This window comes from Mesoplodon densirostris, chromosome 15 (genome assembly GCF_025265405.1).
Source record: "Mesoplodon densirostris isolate mMesDen1 chromosome 15, mMesDen1 primary haplotype, whole genome shotgun sequence".
In the NCBI taxonomy this organism is placed as follows: Eukaryota; Metazoa; Chordata; class Mammalia; order Artiodactyla; family Ziphiidae; genus Mesoplodon; species Mesoplodon densirostris.
The window spans coordinates 16,039,258-16,058,279 of NC_082675.1; the positions used below are offsets into that span (position 1 = coordinate 16,039,258).

The 19,022-nt window shown below is 42.8% G+C and overlaps 1 protein-coding gene across 4 annotated transcripts in view; it reads left to right on the forward strand.

The window, feature by feature from the left end:
- HECTD4 (HECT domain E3 ubiquitin protein ligase 4) overlaps positions 1-19,022 on the forward strand; it is a 193,069-nt gene that overhangs the window by 137,435 nt on the left and 36,612 nt on the right. For all 4 annotated transcript variants that reach the window (XM_060119741.1, XM_060119742.1, XM_060119743.1 and 1 more), the window contains exons 50-55: positions 892-1,129; positions 1,909-2,045; positions 2,534-2,660; positions 10,678-10,815; positions 12,392-12,528; positions 14,357-14,517. In XM_060119741.1, the coding sequence (XP_059975724.1) occupies positions 892-1,129; positions 1,909-2,045; positions 2,534-2,660; positions 10,678-10,815; positions 12,392-12,528; positions 14,357-14,517 (938 nt within the window). The remainder of the gene's footprint in view (positions 1-891; positions 1,130-1,908; positions 2,046-2,533; positions 2,661-10,677; positions 10,816-12,391; positions 12,529-14,356; positions 14,518-19,022) is intronic.

The window sequence follows — 19,022 nt, forward strand, 5'->3', positions numbered from 1 at the left end:
AACAAAACAAAAAAACACCCCACAATAGGAGCTATACACACACACACACACACACACACACACACAGAGTGTGTGTGTGTCTGTGTGTGTGTAGACAGAGGTGGGAGGGGAGGTTTATTTTGAGGAATTGACTCCTGTTAGTATGGAGACTGAGAAGTCTTATGACCTGCTGTTTGTAGGCCAGGGACCCAGGAGAGCCGGTGGTGCGATTCAGTCTGTGTCCAAGGAGGGCAAGAGAAGATGGGATGAGATATCCTAGCTCAAGCAGTGGAACAGGGAGAAAGGGTTTAATTCCTCCTTCCTCTGCCTCTTGTTTTATTCAGACCCTCAACGGATTGGATGGTACCCACTTACACTGGGGAGGGCCATCTACTGTGTCCACCGATTCAAATGCTAATCTCACAGACACACCCAGCAATAATAATGTTTAATCTAGCACCCCGTGGCCAGTCAAGCGGACTCATAAAATTAATCATCACAATATGATTGAAAATCGTAGACTTTATGGAAGCAAGTACCAAGGAAATCTGATCACATCCCCATTACCCTGAAGAAGTGATGTTTGAGCCAGGTCTGGAATATTAACCAGTTTAAATGGACAAAATTGGAGGGAAGAATGTTCCAGGTGAAGGGAACAGCATGAGCAGTGGCATCAGGTAGAAAGGAACAGTGCTGGAAACAAGAAAGGTCACTGCGTTTGAGCAGCAAAGAGCATGAGTGCCAGGCGAGGGGCAGTGGGGGCCGTGCAGAGCTCGAAGCACCGGTGCCCGCAGATGCACCAGCCCCTCTGCCTGGGTTCACAGACTCCGTGAAGTTCACCTCGAGGGGTTAGAAATGAATGCATAAATAAACCTAAGTCCTTTCAAATCCTTTCTTTGGTCTCCTTTCCAGAACACCAAGACGCGAGCTAACTTTGGCTCCCGCCCATTTGCCTATGCTGAAGGGCAGGCCCACCGCAACGCTGCCGACCTGTGCACCGACCTGGCAGAGGAGATCAGTGCTAACTTCGAGGCCCTGCCCTTTGCCATGGCATCTGACAGTGACAACGATGCTGGCACCAGTATTGCGTCAGACCCGGGCACTCACGGGCCACCGTGCCGGATTGCTGCCGTGGCCACTGCTCAGCAACGTAAGCCACCTCCTCCCAAGGCCCCACTGCTTCCTGGGAATGCGAATGCTGTTAATTCCATAAATCCATTTAACTTGGACATACCCCAGTGCCCACTGGTAATGAGGTAACAGGCCCGGTGAAACAAAATGGGGAGCAGGAGGAAGCGTGGCAGGCTAGAAAGCGCGTCCCCCACATACAGGAAGCCTGCCCACGACTCAGGGCCAGCAGAATATTGCCACATGGAAATTCAAGTCTGAAAGATTGTCTACTTTTATAAGACAGCTAAGAGCCCCAGAATTTTACATAAAATCTCCTAATTTTAAATGTTAATCGTTTTTTAAACTTTTTAAAAACTGAAGCCATCACAGAATAATAAAATGTTAATTGTGGAATCTAGGTGATGGGTGTATAGGTGTGCACTAAAAAACATTCCTGATAATTTGAAAATTTTATAATAAGATTGAATAAAAGTGAGCTTCCTGAAATGAGATGTCTGCAGCCATATTTGGCCTTTGAGATACTGGTTTGAAAATCATTTTAAGAGTCTGTCTAATTCTTTATCATGATGAAGAACCTTCCAAAGTCTTCTCTGAGTTGAATGAATTATGCCCATAGAAACTATTTTAGGATTCCCAAATAGGAAATGATAGGTGATTAGTTATTCCTTGATACTGAGCTTTAAAATTTCTCCAAGAACTAAGAGTCTTTCTATCACACAAATTAGGAGAATCTGGTCTGTCCAAGGGTAAGTTCATGTGCTCTTGCCTAGAATTCACTGTCATTGTGCTTTGTTACAGAATATGATAGTGACACTTCCTGTCATTATAAAGTAGAGCTCAGCTATGAGAATTTCATCACCTCTGGCCCAGACCCCCATCCGCCCCCCATTGCAGATGACGAAAGTGATGACGATGATGACGATGACATCCCGCAGGTAAGAGCCCCACTTAAGAGCGTTTGCTTAGCTCCCTGGTGACCAGGACAAGCCACGAGGAATATTTTGATCTGAGCGTGCAAGGCTAGAGTTGTTACGCTTTCAGTTATGTCATTGTGTTGGAACAGTGGCTCTGGGGTATTCATTTTTCTAAACCACATATCAGTAGCCATATCTGTTTGGTTCCATTGCCCAGTAGCGATCCGGATGTTGGAGAAATGAAGTACTTTGATAGTAATTTAGCAGTAAAGTTGCGGATCATGTGAAGTGTTTTATATGGCTTTAGAGGGAAAGGAAGAGCTTACCCCAGGCCATCTGTTGCCTCCCCTGGCTTCTGAGGGTGTAGTTAGTTGGTGGTCTGCACGGTGTGTTTCTGTCACTGGCATTTGATGGGGGTGAAGACCTCAGGGTGAGAGCTGTAAGTCAGGGAAGGACTGATTCTTGCACAAGGCGTTCCTTCCCTGTTCACGTTTGCCTTCTCTTTCCAGGAGGACCACTACGCTCTGCTGGTGAAAGCGTGGGAGACCAAGGTTTTTCCTACTATTCGAAGACGCTTCCGCAATGAAGCAGAGCGGAAATCGGGCCTGGACCAGATAAAGGGTGCTTTACAACTAGGTCTGGTGCTTTATGTTTTCCTAGGGAACTTACTTCATGACTTGAAGAGATGTGTTTGGATGAAACTCAGGATATAAATCAGAAAAGAGGGGCTCATCTAAAGTTGGGCCAGACTTAACAATGTCTTCTACCTGGGCCTTTACTGAACTCTGTGGTCTTTCGCTTTCTTTGCTAGGCTTTTCTTTGCTTGTCAGTTTGACTCAGTATTTTGGGTTGATGGGCTGCTAGAATGAAGCTGGCACGGTTATACTAGGAAGCTGGATGGCCTGATGGTTAATAGCTTGGGCTCTGAAGTCACACCTATGCTGTTTACCAGCTTTGTGACCTTGGGAGAGTTACTTAACCTTTCTAGACTTCCCTCACCTTTAAAATGGAATCAATAATGGTAACCACCTCATATGTATATGAAAAATTAACAAGTTAATACAGATAAAGCTTTTAAGAACAGCGTCTGGCATATGGTCAGCATTCAGTTAATGTAGTTCTAGATGTCACAGTAACGATGATGGTGAGATTTTTCTCCCACTGGGCACATAGAATAATGCAAAGTTTGACTGCAGACAGTAGATTGTTAGGGAGTCTTAAGTGTGGATAGCTGATTTCTGTTTTCAGGCTTCTCCTCATCTGTGAAACACCTGCTTTTGGAGATGCAGAGATGCCTTTTGCCAAGAGGCACGGCTGCCCTTCCAGTGGAGCATCAGTTGGGTTTTCTTTCATCATTGTGGCAGTCAGAGGTGGTGTAAGGAGATAGTATTTGCTCTTTCTCTTCTTAAACTTTTGTCCTGACTGAGACTAGGAACAAATAAGGAGAAGAACCACCAAAAGACCTTTATTTCTTGACCAACTGATATGCCGAATCCCTGATTCCAGTGATAGCTGAGTAATTCCTTTTTCTCAGATTGGTGTCAGGACTAATCTGTGTGTGTGTGTGTGTCTCTGTGTGTGTGCATGTGTGTATATATATATATATGTGTATATATATAGATATAGATATATAGATATATATATATATATATATATACATACATATATATGTATTTTTTTTCTTTTATGCTTTCTGTCCCCAAAGCTAAGACCTATGACAGTGGAATGATCGTGTTTATACTTAACCTGTGGGAATAGCCACACATCCTATGACATGGTGTGATTGCTTTCTGCTCTTACCAGAGCCCTCTTTTAGCTGCCAACCGAAACCAGGACAGATAATTAATATTCTTTTTTCTTCTGTCCTAAGGGTTTCAGGCAGCGGGAGCAACACTGGGAAGATCCTCGGGTGGGAGTCAACTTGTGTGGTTGAGGGAACGGCAGCGAGGCCAAGCCAGTGTCTCTGAAGAGGAGAGGGGGAGGGGGAGCAGCAGGAAAGAGATGAGGGGAAGCAGGGAGAAGTGGCAGCCTCGGCAAGGACTTTGGATTTTATTCTGTGTAAAATGGGGAGCCTTAGGGAGGTTTTAAACAAAGGAGCAACGTGATCTGCTGTAGTAGATCCTACAGATAGAGACTTCGTTCCTCTCCGTTCACTCTCAACATCTGAAAGAAAATGCCCTTTCAGACAGTAGAATAGACCTCATCTTGTTTTCAGATGACTTTCCTTAATCAGTGTGATGCCTTGAAGAACCAGTGCGGGTCAGTGGCTTTCAGAGTTAAGAGGCTTTGTTTCAGTTGTATTTATTCAGTCAGCGGTTCATCCACTTACTTGTTCACACATGCAACATGTGCCTCCCAGGGTCAAGCCCTTTGCTAGGGATTAAGGACTGTCCTGTGAGCAAGACACAGATGCTTCCTTCTCCCAGAGTTCACATCCTAGTGGGAAATAGGTAATGAAATGATGCACTACGTTGTGGGAAGGGCTGTGCGGTTGATCAGGAGACCGCTGTGGGTATAACTGGGGTGCCCAGTCTAGCTTGGCCCCTCTCACAACATAGTATTGAAGCCGAGACCTGGGGCTAATTCAGCAAAAGCAGTGCTGCGTTTAGAAACAGGAGGCACTAGCTGTTGAGGGAGACTGGTGCTTCTTACTGCTCCGGGAGAGTAGGAAAGGGGGCAAGAGTCTTTACAGTATAAGGGTGGAAAGCTCTTGTATATGATCATGGGTTACTGTGCCTTTATTTTCACATAAGTTCTGCTTAACTCAGGATGTCTCTTTCTTTTACCATTTGGTCCCAGAGCCATCCTGAATGTCTGTGGCCAAGTGTGCCTTCTCCCTCTCTGCTCCCAGTTTGGAGGAGAGAAAAGGTGGACAGCACAGCAGGAAATTTGATTATCCAAAGGTGGCTGCCAGACCAGAGCCAAACCGATGACTCCTGGCCTCCTGAGTCACCCAGAAATACCTCTGGCCCCTGACACAGTTGCCAAGGCGTCTTCTCGGAACCCATCCACGTGGCCATGGCAGATCATCTGAACTATGTTAATTTAAACATTAAACATTTACCTTTCAAACACAGTCTCCTTCAATATAACTGGGGCAAAGGCTGAAAGGAGAACACGGAGATGGCTCTAGTGCTCAAAGGATGACCTCTGTGAGGGTGGGTCAGCCTCCTGTTGTCAGGACCCCAAGAAGGGCAATGAAACCATCTCGGTGCTGTGCGCGCTTTAATTTCACATTCTCCCCATATTCCCAGATTCCTGCTTAGTAGACAGCAGAGTATTTTTTTTCTCCTATCCCCATTCCTCTGGAAAATGTTGCAAAACACTATTTTTCCATAATCTTCTGATATCAGGCCACAGTTCTTTTTTTTCAATCTTTTGAAAACTTTTTATTATGTGAAATTTTTTTTGATTGCTCAATATTTTTATTTAAAAAATTTTTTTAACATCTTTATTGGAGTATAATTGCTTTACAATGCTGTGTTAGTTTCTGCTATATAACAAAGTGAATCAGCTATACATATACATATATCCCCATATCTCCTCCCTCTTGCGTCTCCCTCCCACCCTCCCTATCCCACCCCTCTAGGTGGTCACAAAGCACCGAGCTGATCTCCCTGCGCTATGCGGCTGCTTCCCACTAGCTATCTACTTTATTTGGTAGTATATATATGTCCATGCCACTCTGTCAGTCCCAGCTTACCTTTCCCCCTCCCCGTGTCCTCCAGTCCATTCTCTACGTCTGTGTCTTTATTCCTGTCTTGCCGCTAGCTTCTTTAGAACCTTTTTTTTTTTTTTAGATTCCATATATATATGTGTTAGCATATGGTATATGTTTTTCTCTTTCTGACTTACTTCACTCTGTATGATGGACTCAATTTCGTTTCTTTTTATGGCTGAGTAATATTCCATTGTATATATGTGCCACATTTTCTTTATCCATTCATCTGTCAGTGGACACTTAGGTTGCTTCCATGTCCTGGCTATTGTAAATAGAGCTGCAGTGAACAATTGTGGTACATGACTCTTTTTGAATTATGGTTTTCTCAGGGTATATGCCCAGTAGTGGGATTGCTGGGTCATATGGTAGTTCTATTTTTAGTTTTTTAAGGAACTGTCCTCCATAGTGGCTGTATCAATTTACATTTCCACCAACAGCACAAGAGGGTTCCCTTTTCTCCACACCCTCTCCAGCATTTATCGTTTATAGATTTTTTTTTTTTTTGTGGTACGTGGGCCTCCCATTGTTGTGGCCTCTCCCATTGCGGAGCATAGGCTCCAGACGTGCAGGCTTAGCGGCCATGGCTCACGGGCCCAGCCGCTCCGCGGCACGTGGGATCCTCCCAGACCGGGGCACGAACCCGTGTCCCCTGCATCAGCAGGCGGACTCTCAACCACTGTGCCACCAGGGAAGCCCTGTTTATAGATTTTTTGATGATGGCCATTCTGACTGGTGTAAGGTGATACCTCATTGTAGTTTTGATTTGCATTTCTCTAATGATTATTGATGTTGAGCATCCTTTCATGTGTTTGTTGGCAATCTATACATCTTCTTTGGAGAAATGTCTATTTAGGTCTTCTGCCCATTTTTGGATTGGGTTGTTTGTTTTTTTTGATATGGAGTTGCATGAGCTGCTTGTAAATTTTGGAGATTAATCCTTTGTCAGTTGCTTCATTTGCAAATATTTTCTCCCATTCTGAGGGTTGTCTTTTAGTCTTGTTTATGGTTTCCTTTGCTGTGCAAAAGCTTTTAAGTTTCATTAGGTCCCATTCATTTATTTTTGTTTTTATTTCCATTTCTCTAGGAGGTGAGTCAAAAAGGATCTTGCTGGGATTTATGTCATAGAGTGTTTTGCCTATATTTTCCTCTAAGAGTTTGATGGTGTCTGGCCTTACATTTATGTCTTTAATCCATTTTGAGTTTATCGTTGTATACAGTGTTAGGGAGTGTTCTAATTTCATTCTTTTTTGTTTTGTTTTGTTTTTGTTTTTGCGGTACGCGGGCCTCTCACTGTTTTGGCCTCTCCCGTCGCGGAGCACAGGCTCTGGACGCGCAGGCTCAACGGCCATGCCTCACGGGCCCAGCCGCTCCGCAGCATATGGGATCTTCCCGGACCAGGGCACGAACCCATGTCCCCTGCATCGGCAGGCAGACTCTCAACCACTGCGCCACCAGGGAAGCCCTAATTTCATTCTTTTACATGTAGCTGTCCAGTTTTGTCAGCACCACTTATTGAAGAGGCTGTCTTTTCTCCATTGTATATTCTTGCCTCCTTTATCAAAAATAACGTGACCATATGTGCGTGGGTTTATCTCTGGGCTTTCTATCCTGTTCCATTGATCTATATTTCTGTTTTTGTGCCAGTACTATACTGTCTTGATTACTGTAGCTTTGTAGTATAGTCTGAAGTCAGGGAGTCTTATTCCTCCAGCTCTGTTTTTCTTTCTCAAGATTGCTTTGGCTATTCAGACTCTTTTGTGTTTCCATACAAATTGTGAAATTTTTTGTTCTAGTTCTGTGAAAAATGCCATTGGTAGTTTGATAGGGATTGCATTGAATCTGTAGATTGCTTTAGGTAGTATAGTCATTTTCACAATGTTGATTCTTCCGCTCCAAGAACATGGTATATCTCTCCATCTGTTTGTATCATCTTTAATTTCTTTCATCAGTGTCTTATAGTTTTCTGCCTACAGGTCTTTCGTCTCCTTAGGTAGGTTTATTCCTAGGTATTTTATTCTTTTTGTTGCAGTGGTAAATGGGTGTGTTTCCTTAATTTCTCTTTCAGATTTTTCATCATTAGTGTATAGGGATGCAAGAGATTTCTGTGCCTTAATTTTGTATCCTGCTACTTTACTAAATTCATTGATTAGTTCTAGTAGTTTTCTGGTGGCATCTTTAGGATTTTCTATGTATAGTATCATGACATCTGCAAACAGTGACAGTTTTACTTCTTCTTTTCCGATTTGTATTCCTTTTATTTCTGTTTCTTCTCTGATTGCTGTGGCTAAAACTTCCAAAACTATGTTGAATAATAGTGGTGAGAGTGGACAACCTTGTCTTGTTCCTGATCTTAGAGGAAATGCTTTCAGTTTTTCACCATTGAGAACAATGTTGGCTGTGGGTTTGTCGTATATGGCCTTTATTATGTTGAGGTAAGTTCCCTCTCTGCCTACTTTCTGGAGGGTTTTTATCATAAATGGGTGTTGAATTTTGTCAAAAGCTTTCTCTGCATCTATTGAGATGATCATTTGGTTTTTCTCCTTCAATTTGTTAATATGGTTTATCATATTGATTGATTTGCGTAGATTGAAGAATCCTTGCATTCCTGAGATAAACCCCACTTGATCATGGTGTATGATCCTTTTAATGTGCTGTTGGATTCTGTTTGCTAGTATTTTGTTGAGGATTTTTGCATCTGTGTTCATCAGTGATATTGACCTGTAGTTTTCTTTCTTTGTGACACCTTTGTCTGGTTTTGGTATCAGGGTGATGGTGGCCCTGTGAATGAGTTTGGGAGTGTTCCTCCCTCTACTATATTTTGGAAGAGTTTGAGAAGGATAGGTGTTAGCTCTTCTCTAAATGTTTGATAGAATTTGCCTGTGAAGCCATCTGGTCCTGGGCTTTTGTTTGTTGGAAGTTTTTTTTTTTTTTTTTTTTTTTAGCGGTATGTGGGCCTCTCACTGTTGTGGCCTCTCCCGTTGTGGAGCACAGGCTCTGGACGCGCAGACTCAGCGGCCATGGCCCACGGGCCCAGCCACTCCACGGCATGCGGGATCCCCCCAGACCGGGGCACGAACCCACGCCCCCTGCATCGGCAGGCAGACTCCCAACCACTGCGCCACCAGGGAAGCCCTGTTGGAAGATTTTTAATCACAGTTTCAATTTCAGTGCTTGTGATTAGTCTGTTTATATTTTCTATTTAAAATATACACAAAAGTAGAAGAGGGCTTCCCTGGTGGCGCAGTGGTTGAGAGTCCTCCTGCCAATACAGGGTACACGGGTTCATGCCCTGGTCTGGGAAGATCCCACATGCCGTGGAGTGGCTAGGCCTGTGAGCCATGGCCACTGAGCTTGCGTGTCCAGAGCCTGTGCTCTGCAACGGGAGAGGCCACAACAGTGAGAGGCCCACGTACCGCAAAAAAAAAAAAAAAAAGTAGAAGAAATTATATAATGAATCTGCATTACCCATCACCCGACTTCAGGCAGTTTTCACCGTATTGCCAAATTCATTTTACTGCACCTCATACCCTCTACCTTTTGCTGATTATTTTTTACAAGTTTATTTAGATACAATTTGTATCCTATAAAATTCACTCATTTTAAGTGTGGAGTTCAATGAGTTATAGTAAATTAACAAGTCATGCATCATCACAGTACAGTTTCTGAGCATGTTCATCAACCCAGCAAGCTTCTCCAGTGTCAGTTTGATGTCAATACCTGCTCTTACCCCCAGTCCCCGTGCTTTTTCTGGATAATTCATATAAATTGTCCTATGATATGTAGTCTTTTGTGTCTGTCTCCTTTTACTTAGCATATATTTCACTAATGCTGTATTATGTACCAATATTCTGTTCCTATCTATTATTGTTATTATTACTTGGCCGAACTGCGCAGCTTATGGGATCTTAGTTCCCTAACCAGGGATCGAACCGAGGCCCCAGCAGTGAAAGTGCCGAGTCCTAACCCTTGGACAGCCAGGGAACTCTCTGTTCCTATCTATTATGAAGTAGTGTTGCTTCGTATGCATGAACCACATTTTGCCATCAGGCCACATTTCTTGTTATTCTCTCTGACACTTCTTTCTCTATGCATGCTCCTCTAAGGGCAGCCCCCTTCTTAACTGTGCTCAGAAAATTGCTGTGCCTTTTCATTACAACAAGGCCAGCAAAGAAAGGAGCAGTAGATGAGTGTGATAGACATAAGCCTTGTTTAAAAGCAGATCCTACTAGCTCCCAGCTTCTCAAGCGGTGGGGGGGGCAGCAGTGGCAGCCACCCCTCTGTCCTCCCCACAGTGCTGTTTTCTTCATGCCTTGGACATTTATTTACTTGGTTTATTAATTATTTGTGGCTGTTGCTATTGAATATAATGATGTCTTCTCCCCCTGAGAAGGAAGGACAGAGCAAATTCCAGTACTGGATAGAAGTTGATGAAGCTCTCTGTCTCTCTTAAATAAGCAACATGTGTTCGTTGTAACAGTAATCAAACACAGTACAAAAATACGTAAACTAAGAAAAAAACACTACCCTCACTTTCTTCTTCCTCCCCATTTGTCCTATAGTTTGTTCTCTTGACTTAACTGAAATGAAATGACTACATAATAACGTACCATCGTTTTTAACCATTCTCTATCGATGAATACTTTCATTATTTCCTTTTTTTGTTGCTGTTGTATTTCCCAGCAGTGCTGCAGGGACTGTTCTTATACCTTTACACACTTGTGCTTGTATTTCTGTGGGAGAGATTTGAGAGATGCCTAGAAGTAGGGCACTGAGTATTTTAAACTTGACTGACACTGCATAATTACCATTCCCAAAAGGCTACATACTCCCACAAATTCCCCTATCTCTTCATTTTAGGTATGGGTCAGTGTCATGATTGGACTGAAGATTGTGTGCTCTTCGGAGAGTTACCAGTTCTGTTATATTTTTTAGGCATGGTGGATATTGCCCGGCAGACGGTTGAATTCCTCTACGAGGAGAATGGTGGCATCCCAAGAGACCTTTATCTTCCCACCATTGAAGACATTAAGGATGAAGCAAACAAGTTCACAATTGATAAAGTTCGAAAAGGTTTTGCTTCCCCCCGCTTCCTTCACCTATGAAACTTCCTCTGAAATGAGAAGTTGCATTTTCCCAAGCATGAGTTTGAGCCAGTCAGCTGCTGGCTCTTCTAGGGTGACTCTCCTTACTCTGGGTGATGTGAGCTCTTCCAGGCTCTCCCATGTGAGGCCCTAGGCTTCCTGGTGGGGCACAAGTAGAAGCTGTCTGGCCTCTGGGGGCCTCTTCCACACTCCCAGAACCACTCACATGAGCAGGGTGAGATAGGGCACTTGAGAGAGAAGTGGGGCGTGGGTGGAGGATTGCAGATAGGCCTCTCAGGCTTAGTCCTGGCTGTCCAGCTAATAAACCATGAATATGTGGTTGTACTGTGCTTTTTAGAATTTTATACAATGTATTTATTCATTTGATTAAAAATCTGTTGCATATGTTGAGGAAATGAAAATACAGAAAAGCACAAAAAGGAAATAAAACAACTCATTATTAGACCTTCACAAACATCATGGGCAGGGGCAGGCCTATATATTTACTTTTCTTTTTTAATTCCTCTTTTTTTGAGAGACAGAATTCACATACCATAAAATTCACCCTTTAAAGTATACATTTCAACGGTTTTCGTATATTCACAAAGTTGTGCAACCACCAAACCATTGCCTCTAATTCCAGAACATTTTCATCCCCCAAAAGGAATTCCGTACCCTCCCCACTCCCCATTCCTCCTTCCTACTAGCCCCTGACAACCACTGATCTACTTTCTGCCTCTATAGATTTGCTTAGTCTGGATGTTTCGTAAAAATGGACTCAGGCAGCATGCAGCCTTTTGTGTCTGGCCTCCTTCACATGGCATAATTTTTCAAGATTCATCCCTGTTGTAGCTCATGTTGTTACTTCCTTTTTATGGCAAAAATAATATTCCATTGTATGGATAGTACCCCATTTTGTTTATCTATTCGTCAATTGATGGACACTTGGGTTCCTTCTACCTTTTGGCTATTATGAATCATGCTGCTATGAACATTTGTGTACAGGTTTTTGTGTGGACATGTTTTCATTCCTCCTGGGTATATATGTAGGGGAGGAATTGCTGGGTCATATGGTAACTTTATGTCTAACTTTTTGGGGAACTGCCAGATGGTTTTCCAAAGTGATTGCCCCATTTTACATTCCCATCAGCACATATGAGGGTTCCAGTTTCTCTACATCCTGGCCAACACTTACTATTGCCTGTTTTTTGATTATAGCCATCCTAATGGATGTGAAGTGGTATCTCATTGTGGCTTTGACTTGCATTTCTCTAATAACTAATGATGTTGAACATCTTTTCATGCATATCTTTTCTCTTTAGAAAAATGTTTATTCACATTTTCTGCCCATTTTTTAATTGGCTTGTCTTTTTATTGTTAAATTGCCCGAGTTCTTACCACACTTTGTTTTATTATCTTCCGGACTGAGCCGTGTTCCTTTTGGGTTATAACTAAACTGAGGGTATTGGTAAATGCTGTAGAGTTATTTTAGACCCTAAAATATAGGGTCCCAAAATAATAATGGTACTTGCTCCTGAAAAAACTTTTCCCTCTACCCTCCTCAGGTCTCACGGTAGTAACCCGCTCTCCAGACAGCAATAACGTAGCCAGCAGTACTGTTGGAACTGCCCTGCCAAAATTTGCCATCCGAGGGATGCTGAAAACCTTTGGGCTTCATGGAGTTGTCTTAGATGTTGATTCAGTGAGTGAACAGCCTTTTATATACACTGAGACTTTCATGCCCAGACTCCAAATACCTTAAAAAGTGATTATACAGATAGATTATTCTTCAAATTAGGGATAAAGAAACCAGGCTGAGTGCTGTCATGCCAGATGACTTGCCTGAGATTTTCTCATGGGCCCAGATCAGCGCTGACTGTAGAACGTAAGCTGTTAACTCTCAGTGCTGTCATCGCCTTCAGACCATGCTGCTGCTGCTGTTTTTTTCCATGAACCATGTTCAGACTGCCCCTACCTTACATCTACCAAGTTCCAAGGGAAAATTCTCCTGTTGGCCTTGATGAATGGATGATCTGTCATTGTCATGATTGTTATACAGACTCAAAGAAATAGTTTTGTGATTTTGATCATGTCATCTTACTGGTTCTCGCAGCCTCAGTTTCCCCGTCTGTAAAATGAGTGTATTAAGCTAGATCAATTGTTTTCTTCTCAGCTTTGCAGAGCCCTCTCATGGGGCTCAGCAAGGTTTAAGGTGGGGTGGGGTGGCAGGGGGGAAGGAATAGAAGAGAGTAAGGGCCAAGCCGAAGCTTTCTTTGAAAACAGAGGCCTTGAAGGCTGTTTGAAGGCTGTGACTACATAATCCTTAGGTTACATGCACATGCTTGCATTTCTGTTTCCCATGCAGGAAAAACTGATGAAATAATACACAGATCAAGCCTAAGAGTCTCAGATATAGAAGTATCTATCACCACATAGATAAGCTTTGGTATCTGTCTGTCTATGGATACAGATAATGTTAGGTATCACTAATGCTTTGAAATTGAAAATTTTACATCTTCAACTGACTCCATTTTACCAGAGTATAATTTATTATTATTTTATTATTATTATTATTATTCTTTTGCGGTACGCGGGCCTCTCACTGTTGTGGCCTCTCCCATTGCGGAGCACAGGCTCCGGGCGCGCAGGCTCAGCGGCCATGGCTCACGGGTCCAGCTGCTCCACGGCATGTGGGATCTTCCCGGACCGGGGCACGAACCTGTGTCCCCTGCATCGGCAGGTGGACTCTCAACCACTGCACCACCAGGGAAGCCCCAGAGTACAATTTAAATCATTACATTTTTAAGAGAGGCTGTTGGCTGGTGATTTACTAAGGTGAACTTTCAAGTAGAAAATTCCATTAGTAATACTGTTAATCTCCCACTGCCTGCTGAGACAAGCTCTGATTCTGGTTATCAGAAAGTACGTAACTGACAGTATTTTTCAGCAACGGAAACGTGTGAAAGGAAAATTAGAAAAATAGAAATTTTGTTAAAGTAATAATCTGTTATGTCTCAAGTGGTTTGATTCCCTTTGTTTTAATAGTAGTCCCTAAATCAAGATTACATTGCTATTTGAATCCAGAATGTGTATTCATGAGCTTACATTTTTATTTTCCTAGCAATAAAATAGAGCGATCAGACAGATTCTCTGCTTTTACAAAATTATTAACATAAAAACAATGAACATAAATTTTACCTGGCAAGAATGCATGTTGAACTGTTACTGAAATATACCACTCTTCTCTTTAAATTTCAAACTCATATTACATTGAAGTTCTTTAATTTATTGTACCAATTAAAATTTCCCAACTGGTATGAAAAAACTAAATACACTATCCAGATATCTTTGAACTTTTAGCCTCAATCAGTGACATGAAACTAGTATTTACTGCTATAAAAGTTTGGTCTTATATGTATACATATGTATTTTAAAACTTGGGGGAAAAAGTTAGTGCTCAAAAAACAAATAAATAAAATAAATAAATAAAAATAAAAAAAACAAATAGACATTTCCTTTTTCTATTGTAGGTAAATGAATTGGTGCAGGTAGAAACGTACCTCCGAAGCGAAGGTGTGCTGGTCCGATACTGGTATCCTATTGATATGTTGGAAAGGCCCCCAGCAGGCTACCGAAGGACTGCCACCAATGGGCTGGTCACCCTGGACAATACCAACCTTCAAATTCACAGGTAAGGGAATGCCCTGGGAGTCCAGTGGTTAGGACTCCGAGTTCTCGCTGCCAAGGGCCTGGGTTCAGTCCCTGGTTGGGGAACTAAAATCCCACAGGCCACGTGGCATGGCCAGAGATTTTTTAAAAATAAATAAAATATAAATTCACAGGTAAAATTGAGCCCTTCTTTCTAGTGGGTCACAGAAATCCACTTACTCTGTTTTATCACATGTGCCATTCATCGTTGACAAAGAAGGCTTTTCTTTCAAAGCTAAGAGAGAGACAGAGGCAGCTAGTAAAGATAACAGCGAATTGCAAGAGTTAGGAAGAAAAGTTGCAGGACCCAGTATCACCTGGCCTATGCCGTGGGTACTCTGCTGTAAGTTGGGGGTGTTGAGGGGTGTTTGGAGATTTGAAGAACGTGGAAGAGTTCTAAAGTGTAAACCGAGTCAAGAAGACACAACTAAGAGGAGTCCAGGCACTGTGTGAGCAGCCAGCTCATTTCTGTTAAACTAACAAGGTATTCCTTGTGTGCTCCTTTGTGCCCAGCACTTTGCGGGGGTCTCTGAGGGGACCTGTGCCTGCCCTCTGTGGGTTAAATCCTAAAGATCTGGCAAAATTCCCTCACATGCACCTGTAAATTCCTTCTTTCAGTCATAAAAATTCTTGCAACAATTCAGAAGAAAATATAATGATAAATGGAGCTCTCTGATAAAACTTCCCATAAACTATTTTTCATACTGTTCATCCAATAGCATTGTAACTTCTCATTATATTGTCAGTTTTGAAGCAACTTGAGTGTATCTCCAGCTTAGACCTCTCTCTGGAGCACCAGATGGATGTATCCAACTGCCTCCTTGCCATCTCCACTCAGATGTTTCATCGCCCCATTTGGGTGGTCTTAAGTTCAACTTGACAATCAAATTCACAAGACCCAAATAGGCTATACTTGGCACTAGCTTCACCTAGAAAGATCCAGGATGGGAAACGTGGCGTGCCACAGGGAAGTGTCGTGCATACATTTCAGCAGGAGTCATGGTCATCCACACAGAAGTTCAAAGGCTATACTTTGACCCCACCCACCCACCCAGGGACAACCCAGGTGTGAGGGCTAGACTTAACGTCGCTGTGTTCACGTGATGGCTGAGCAGCCCCACGTCCCAAATAGAAGCCGGTATCTTTTGTAACAACTCCACAGGCATAGCTTCTAGGGATTTCGGCAAGAGGCAGGCCCAGTTCGTAAGAGCCACCATTTTCTGGAAAGCCCGAAACTGTAACTTCCCACCAAGAGCACTCCTTTTTCAGTCCTCCCAGTGCACCTTGCCAACTGGGGGTTGTTTTGACCGTAAGCAACATGCCTGGTAATATTGCTGATATTCGGGAGTTCCCTGGTGGCCTAGTGGTTAGGATTCCCGGCTTTCACTGCCATGGCCCAGGTTCAGTCCCTGGTCAGGGAATTGAGATCCCGTAAGCCACACAGTGCGGCCAAAACACACACACACACACACACACACACACACACACACACACACACACACACACACACACACACACACACACACACACACACACACACACACACACACACACACACACACACACACACACACACACACACACACACACCTAATACTACTTTCGTCAGGTTTTTAGAACTGAGCTGAAAACAAGTTAACCGAAGTCAGCTCTTACATGGACAAGGCTAATCTAATAGATGCCTAAAATGTCGCATGTGAGGTGGAATTCGGGCCTTCTCCTCCACCGGTCTTTCCACATCTGTGAGGGGTGCCCAAGTCACCCTTTGTCCTCACTGCCTCACGTAACCAATCGGCAGGTCCCATTGACTCTTCCTCCAAAGTACATCCCAGGCTGCTTCTCTCCATCTCCACCTCCACCACACTGGTCTAGGCCTCAGCTCTCCCTTCTCTGCACAGCAGCCGAGTGATCTTTTAGAAACACAGATCAGATCATTCATCTCTCTCCTCTAATTCAAACGTTCCCATGGCATTCCACTTCCCATGGAGTAGAATTCAAACCCTTAACCTGGCTCACCAAACCCTCCCCGAGCCTCAGAGTCTGTCTGCTTCTCCCAGCATACTCTCCTTCCGCAGTTCCTCTCACACACCAAGCTTGTTTCCTCCTCAATGTCTCTGTATATGCTGTTCCCTCTGCCTGCAGTGCTTTGCCCAGAACTTTGCATGGCTGTCTCATTCTTTTTTTTAAATTATATTTTATTTATTTTTTATACAGTAGGTTCTTATTAGTCATCCATTTTATACACATCAGTGTATGCATCTCAATCCCAATTGCCCAATTCATCACGCCACCACCTGCACCCCCTGCTGCTTTCCCCCCTTGGTGTCCATATGTTTGTTCTCTACATCTGTGTCTCAATTTCTGCCCTGCAAACTGGTTCATCTGTACCATTTTTCTAGGTTCCACATATATGCGTTAATATGCGATACTTGTTTTTCTCTTTCTGACTTACTGCACTCTGTTTGACAGTCTCTAGATTCATCCACGTCTCTACAAATGACCCAATTTCATTCCTTTTTATGGCTGAGTAATATTCCATTGTATATATGTACCACAACTTCTTTATCCATTCGTCTGTCGATGGGTGTTTAGGTTGCTTCCATGACCTGGCTATTGTAAATAGTGTGGCAATGAACACTGGGGTACGTGTGTCTTTTTTTTTTTTTTCGGTATGGGGGCCTCTCACTGTTGTGGGCTCTCCTGTTGTGGAGCACAGTCTCTGGACGTGCAGGCTCAGCGGCCATGGCTCACGGGCCCAGCTGCTCCGCAGCATGTGGGATCTTCCCGGACTGGGGCACGAACCCATGTCACCTGCATCAGCAGGCGGACTCTCAACCACTGCACCACCAGGGAAGCCCCTGCATGTGTCTTTTTGAATGATGGTTTTCTCTGGGTATATGCCCAGTAGTGGGATTGCCGGGTCATATGGTAATTCTATTTTTAGTTTTTTAAGGAACCTCCATACTGTTCTCCATAGCGGCTGTATCAGTTTATATTCCCACCAACAGTGCAAGAGGGTTCCATTTTCTCCACACCCTCTCCAGCATTTGTTGTTTGTAGATTTTCTGATGATGCCCATTCTAACTGGTGTGAGGTGATACCTCATTGTAGTTTTGATTTGCATTTCTCTAATAATTAGTGATGTTGAACAGCTTTTCACGTGCTTCTTGGCCATCTGTATGTCTTCTTTGGAGAAATGTCTATTTAGGTCTTCTGCCCATTTTTGGATTGGGTTGTTTGTTTTTTTAGTACTGAGCTGCGTGAGCTGTTTATATATTTTGGGGATTAATCCTTTGTGCGTTGATTCATTTGCAAATATTTTCTCCCATTCTGAGGGTTGTGTTTTCGTCTTGTTTGTGGTTTCCTTTGCTTTGCAAAAGCTTTTAAGTTTCATTAGGTCCCATTTGTTTATTTTTGTTTTTATTTCCATTACTCTAGGAAGTGGACCAAAAAAGATCTTGTTGTGATTTATGTCAACAAGCGTTCTTCCTGAGTTTTCCTCTAAGAGTTTTATGTGTCCAGTCTTACATTTAGGTCTCTAATCCATTTTGAGTTTATTCTTGTGTATGGTGTTAGGGAGTGTTCTAATTTCATTCTTTTACATGTAGCTGTCCAGTTTTCCCAGCACCACTTATTGAAGAGACTGTCTTTTCTCCATTGTATATCTTTGCCTCCTTTGTCATAGATTAGTTGACCATAGGTGCGTGGGTTTATCTCTGGGCTTTCTATCCTGTTCCATTGATCTGTATTTCTGTTTTTGTGTCAGTACCATATTGTCTTGATTACTGTAGCTTTGTAGTATAGTCTGAAGTCAGGGAGTCAGATTCCTCCAGCTCCGTTTTTTTCCCTCAGGACTGTAGGTGTCTTTGCCAATAGCTTTGGCTATTCGGGGTCTTTTGTGTCTCCATACAAATTTTAAGATTTTTTGTTCTAGTTCTGTAAAAAATGCCATTGGTAATTTGATAGGGATTGCATTGAATCTGTAGATTGCTTTAGGTAGTATAGTCATTTTCACAATGTTGATTCTTCCAATCCAAGAACATGGTATATCTCTCCATCCATTGGTATCATCTTTAATTTCATTCAACAGTGTCTTATAGTTTTCTGCATACAGGTCTTTTGTCTCCCTAGGTAGGTTTATTCCTAGGTATTTTATTCTTTTTGTTGCAATGGTAAATGGGATTGTTTCCTTAATTTCTCTTTCAGATTTTTCATCATTACTGTATAGGAATGCAAGAGATTTCTGTGCATTAATTTTGTATCCTGCAACTTTACCAGATTCATTGATTAGCTCTAGTAGTTTTCTGGTGACATCTTTAGGATTCTCTATGTATAGTATCATGTCATCTGCAAACAGTGACAGTTTTACTTCTTCTTTTCCAATTTGTATTGCTTTTATTTCTTTTTCTTCTCTGATTGCCTTGGCTAGGACTTCCAAAACTATGTTGAATAATAGTGGTGAGAGTGGACATCCTTGTTTCGTTCCTG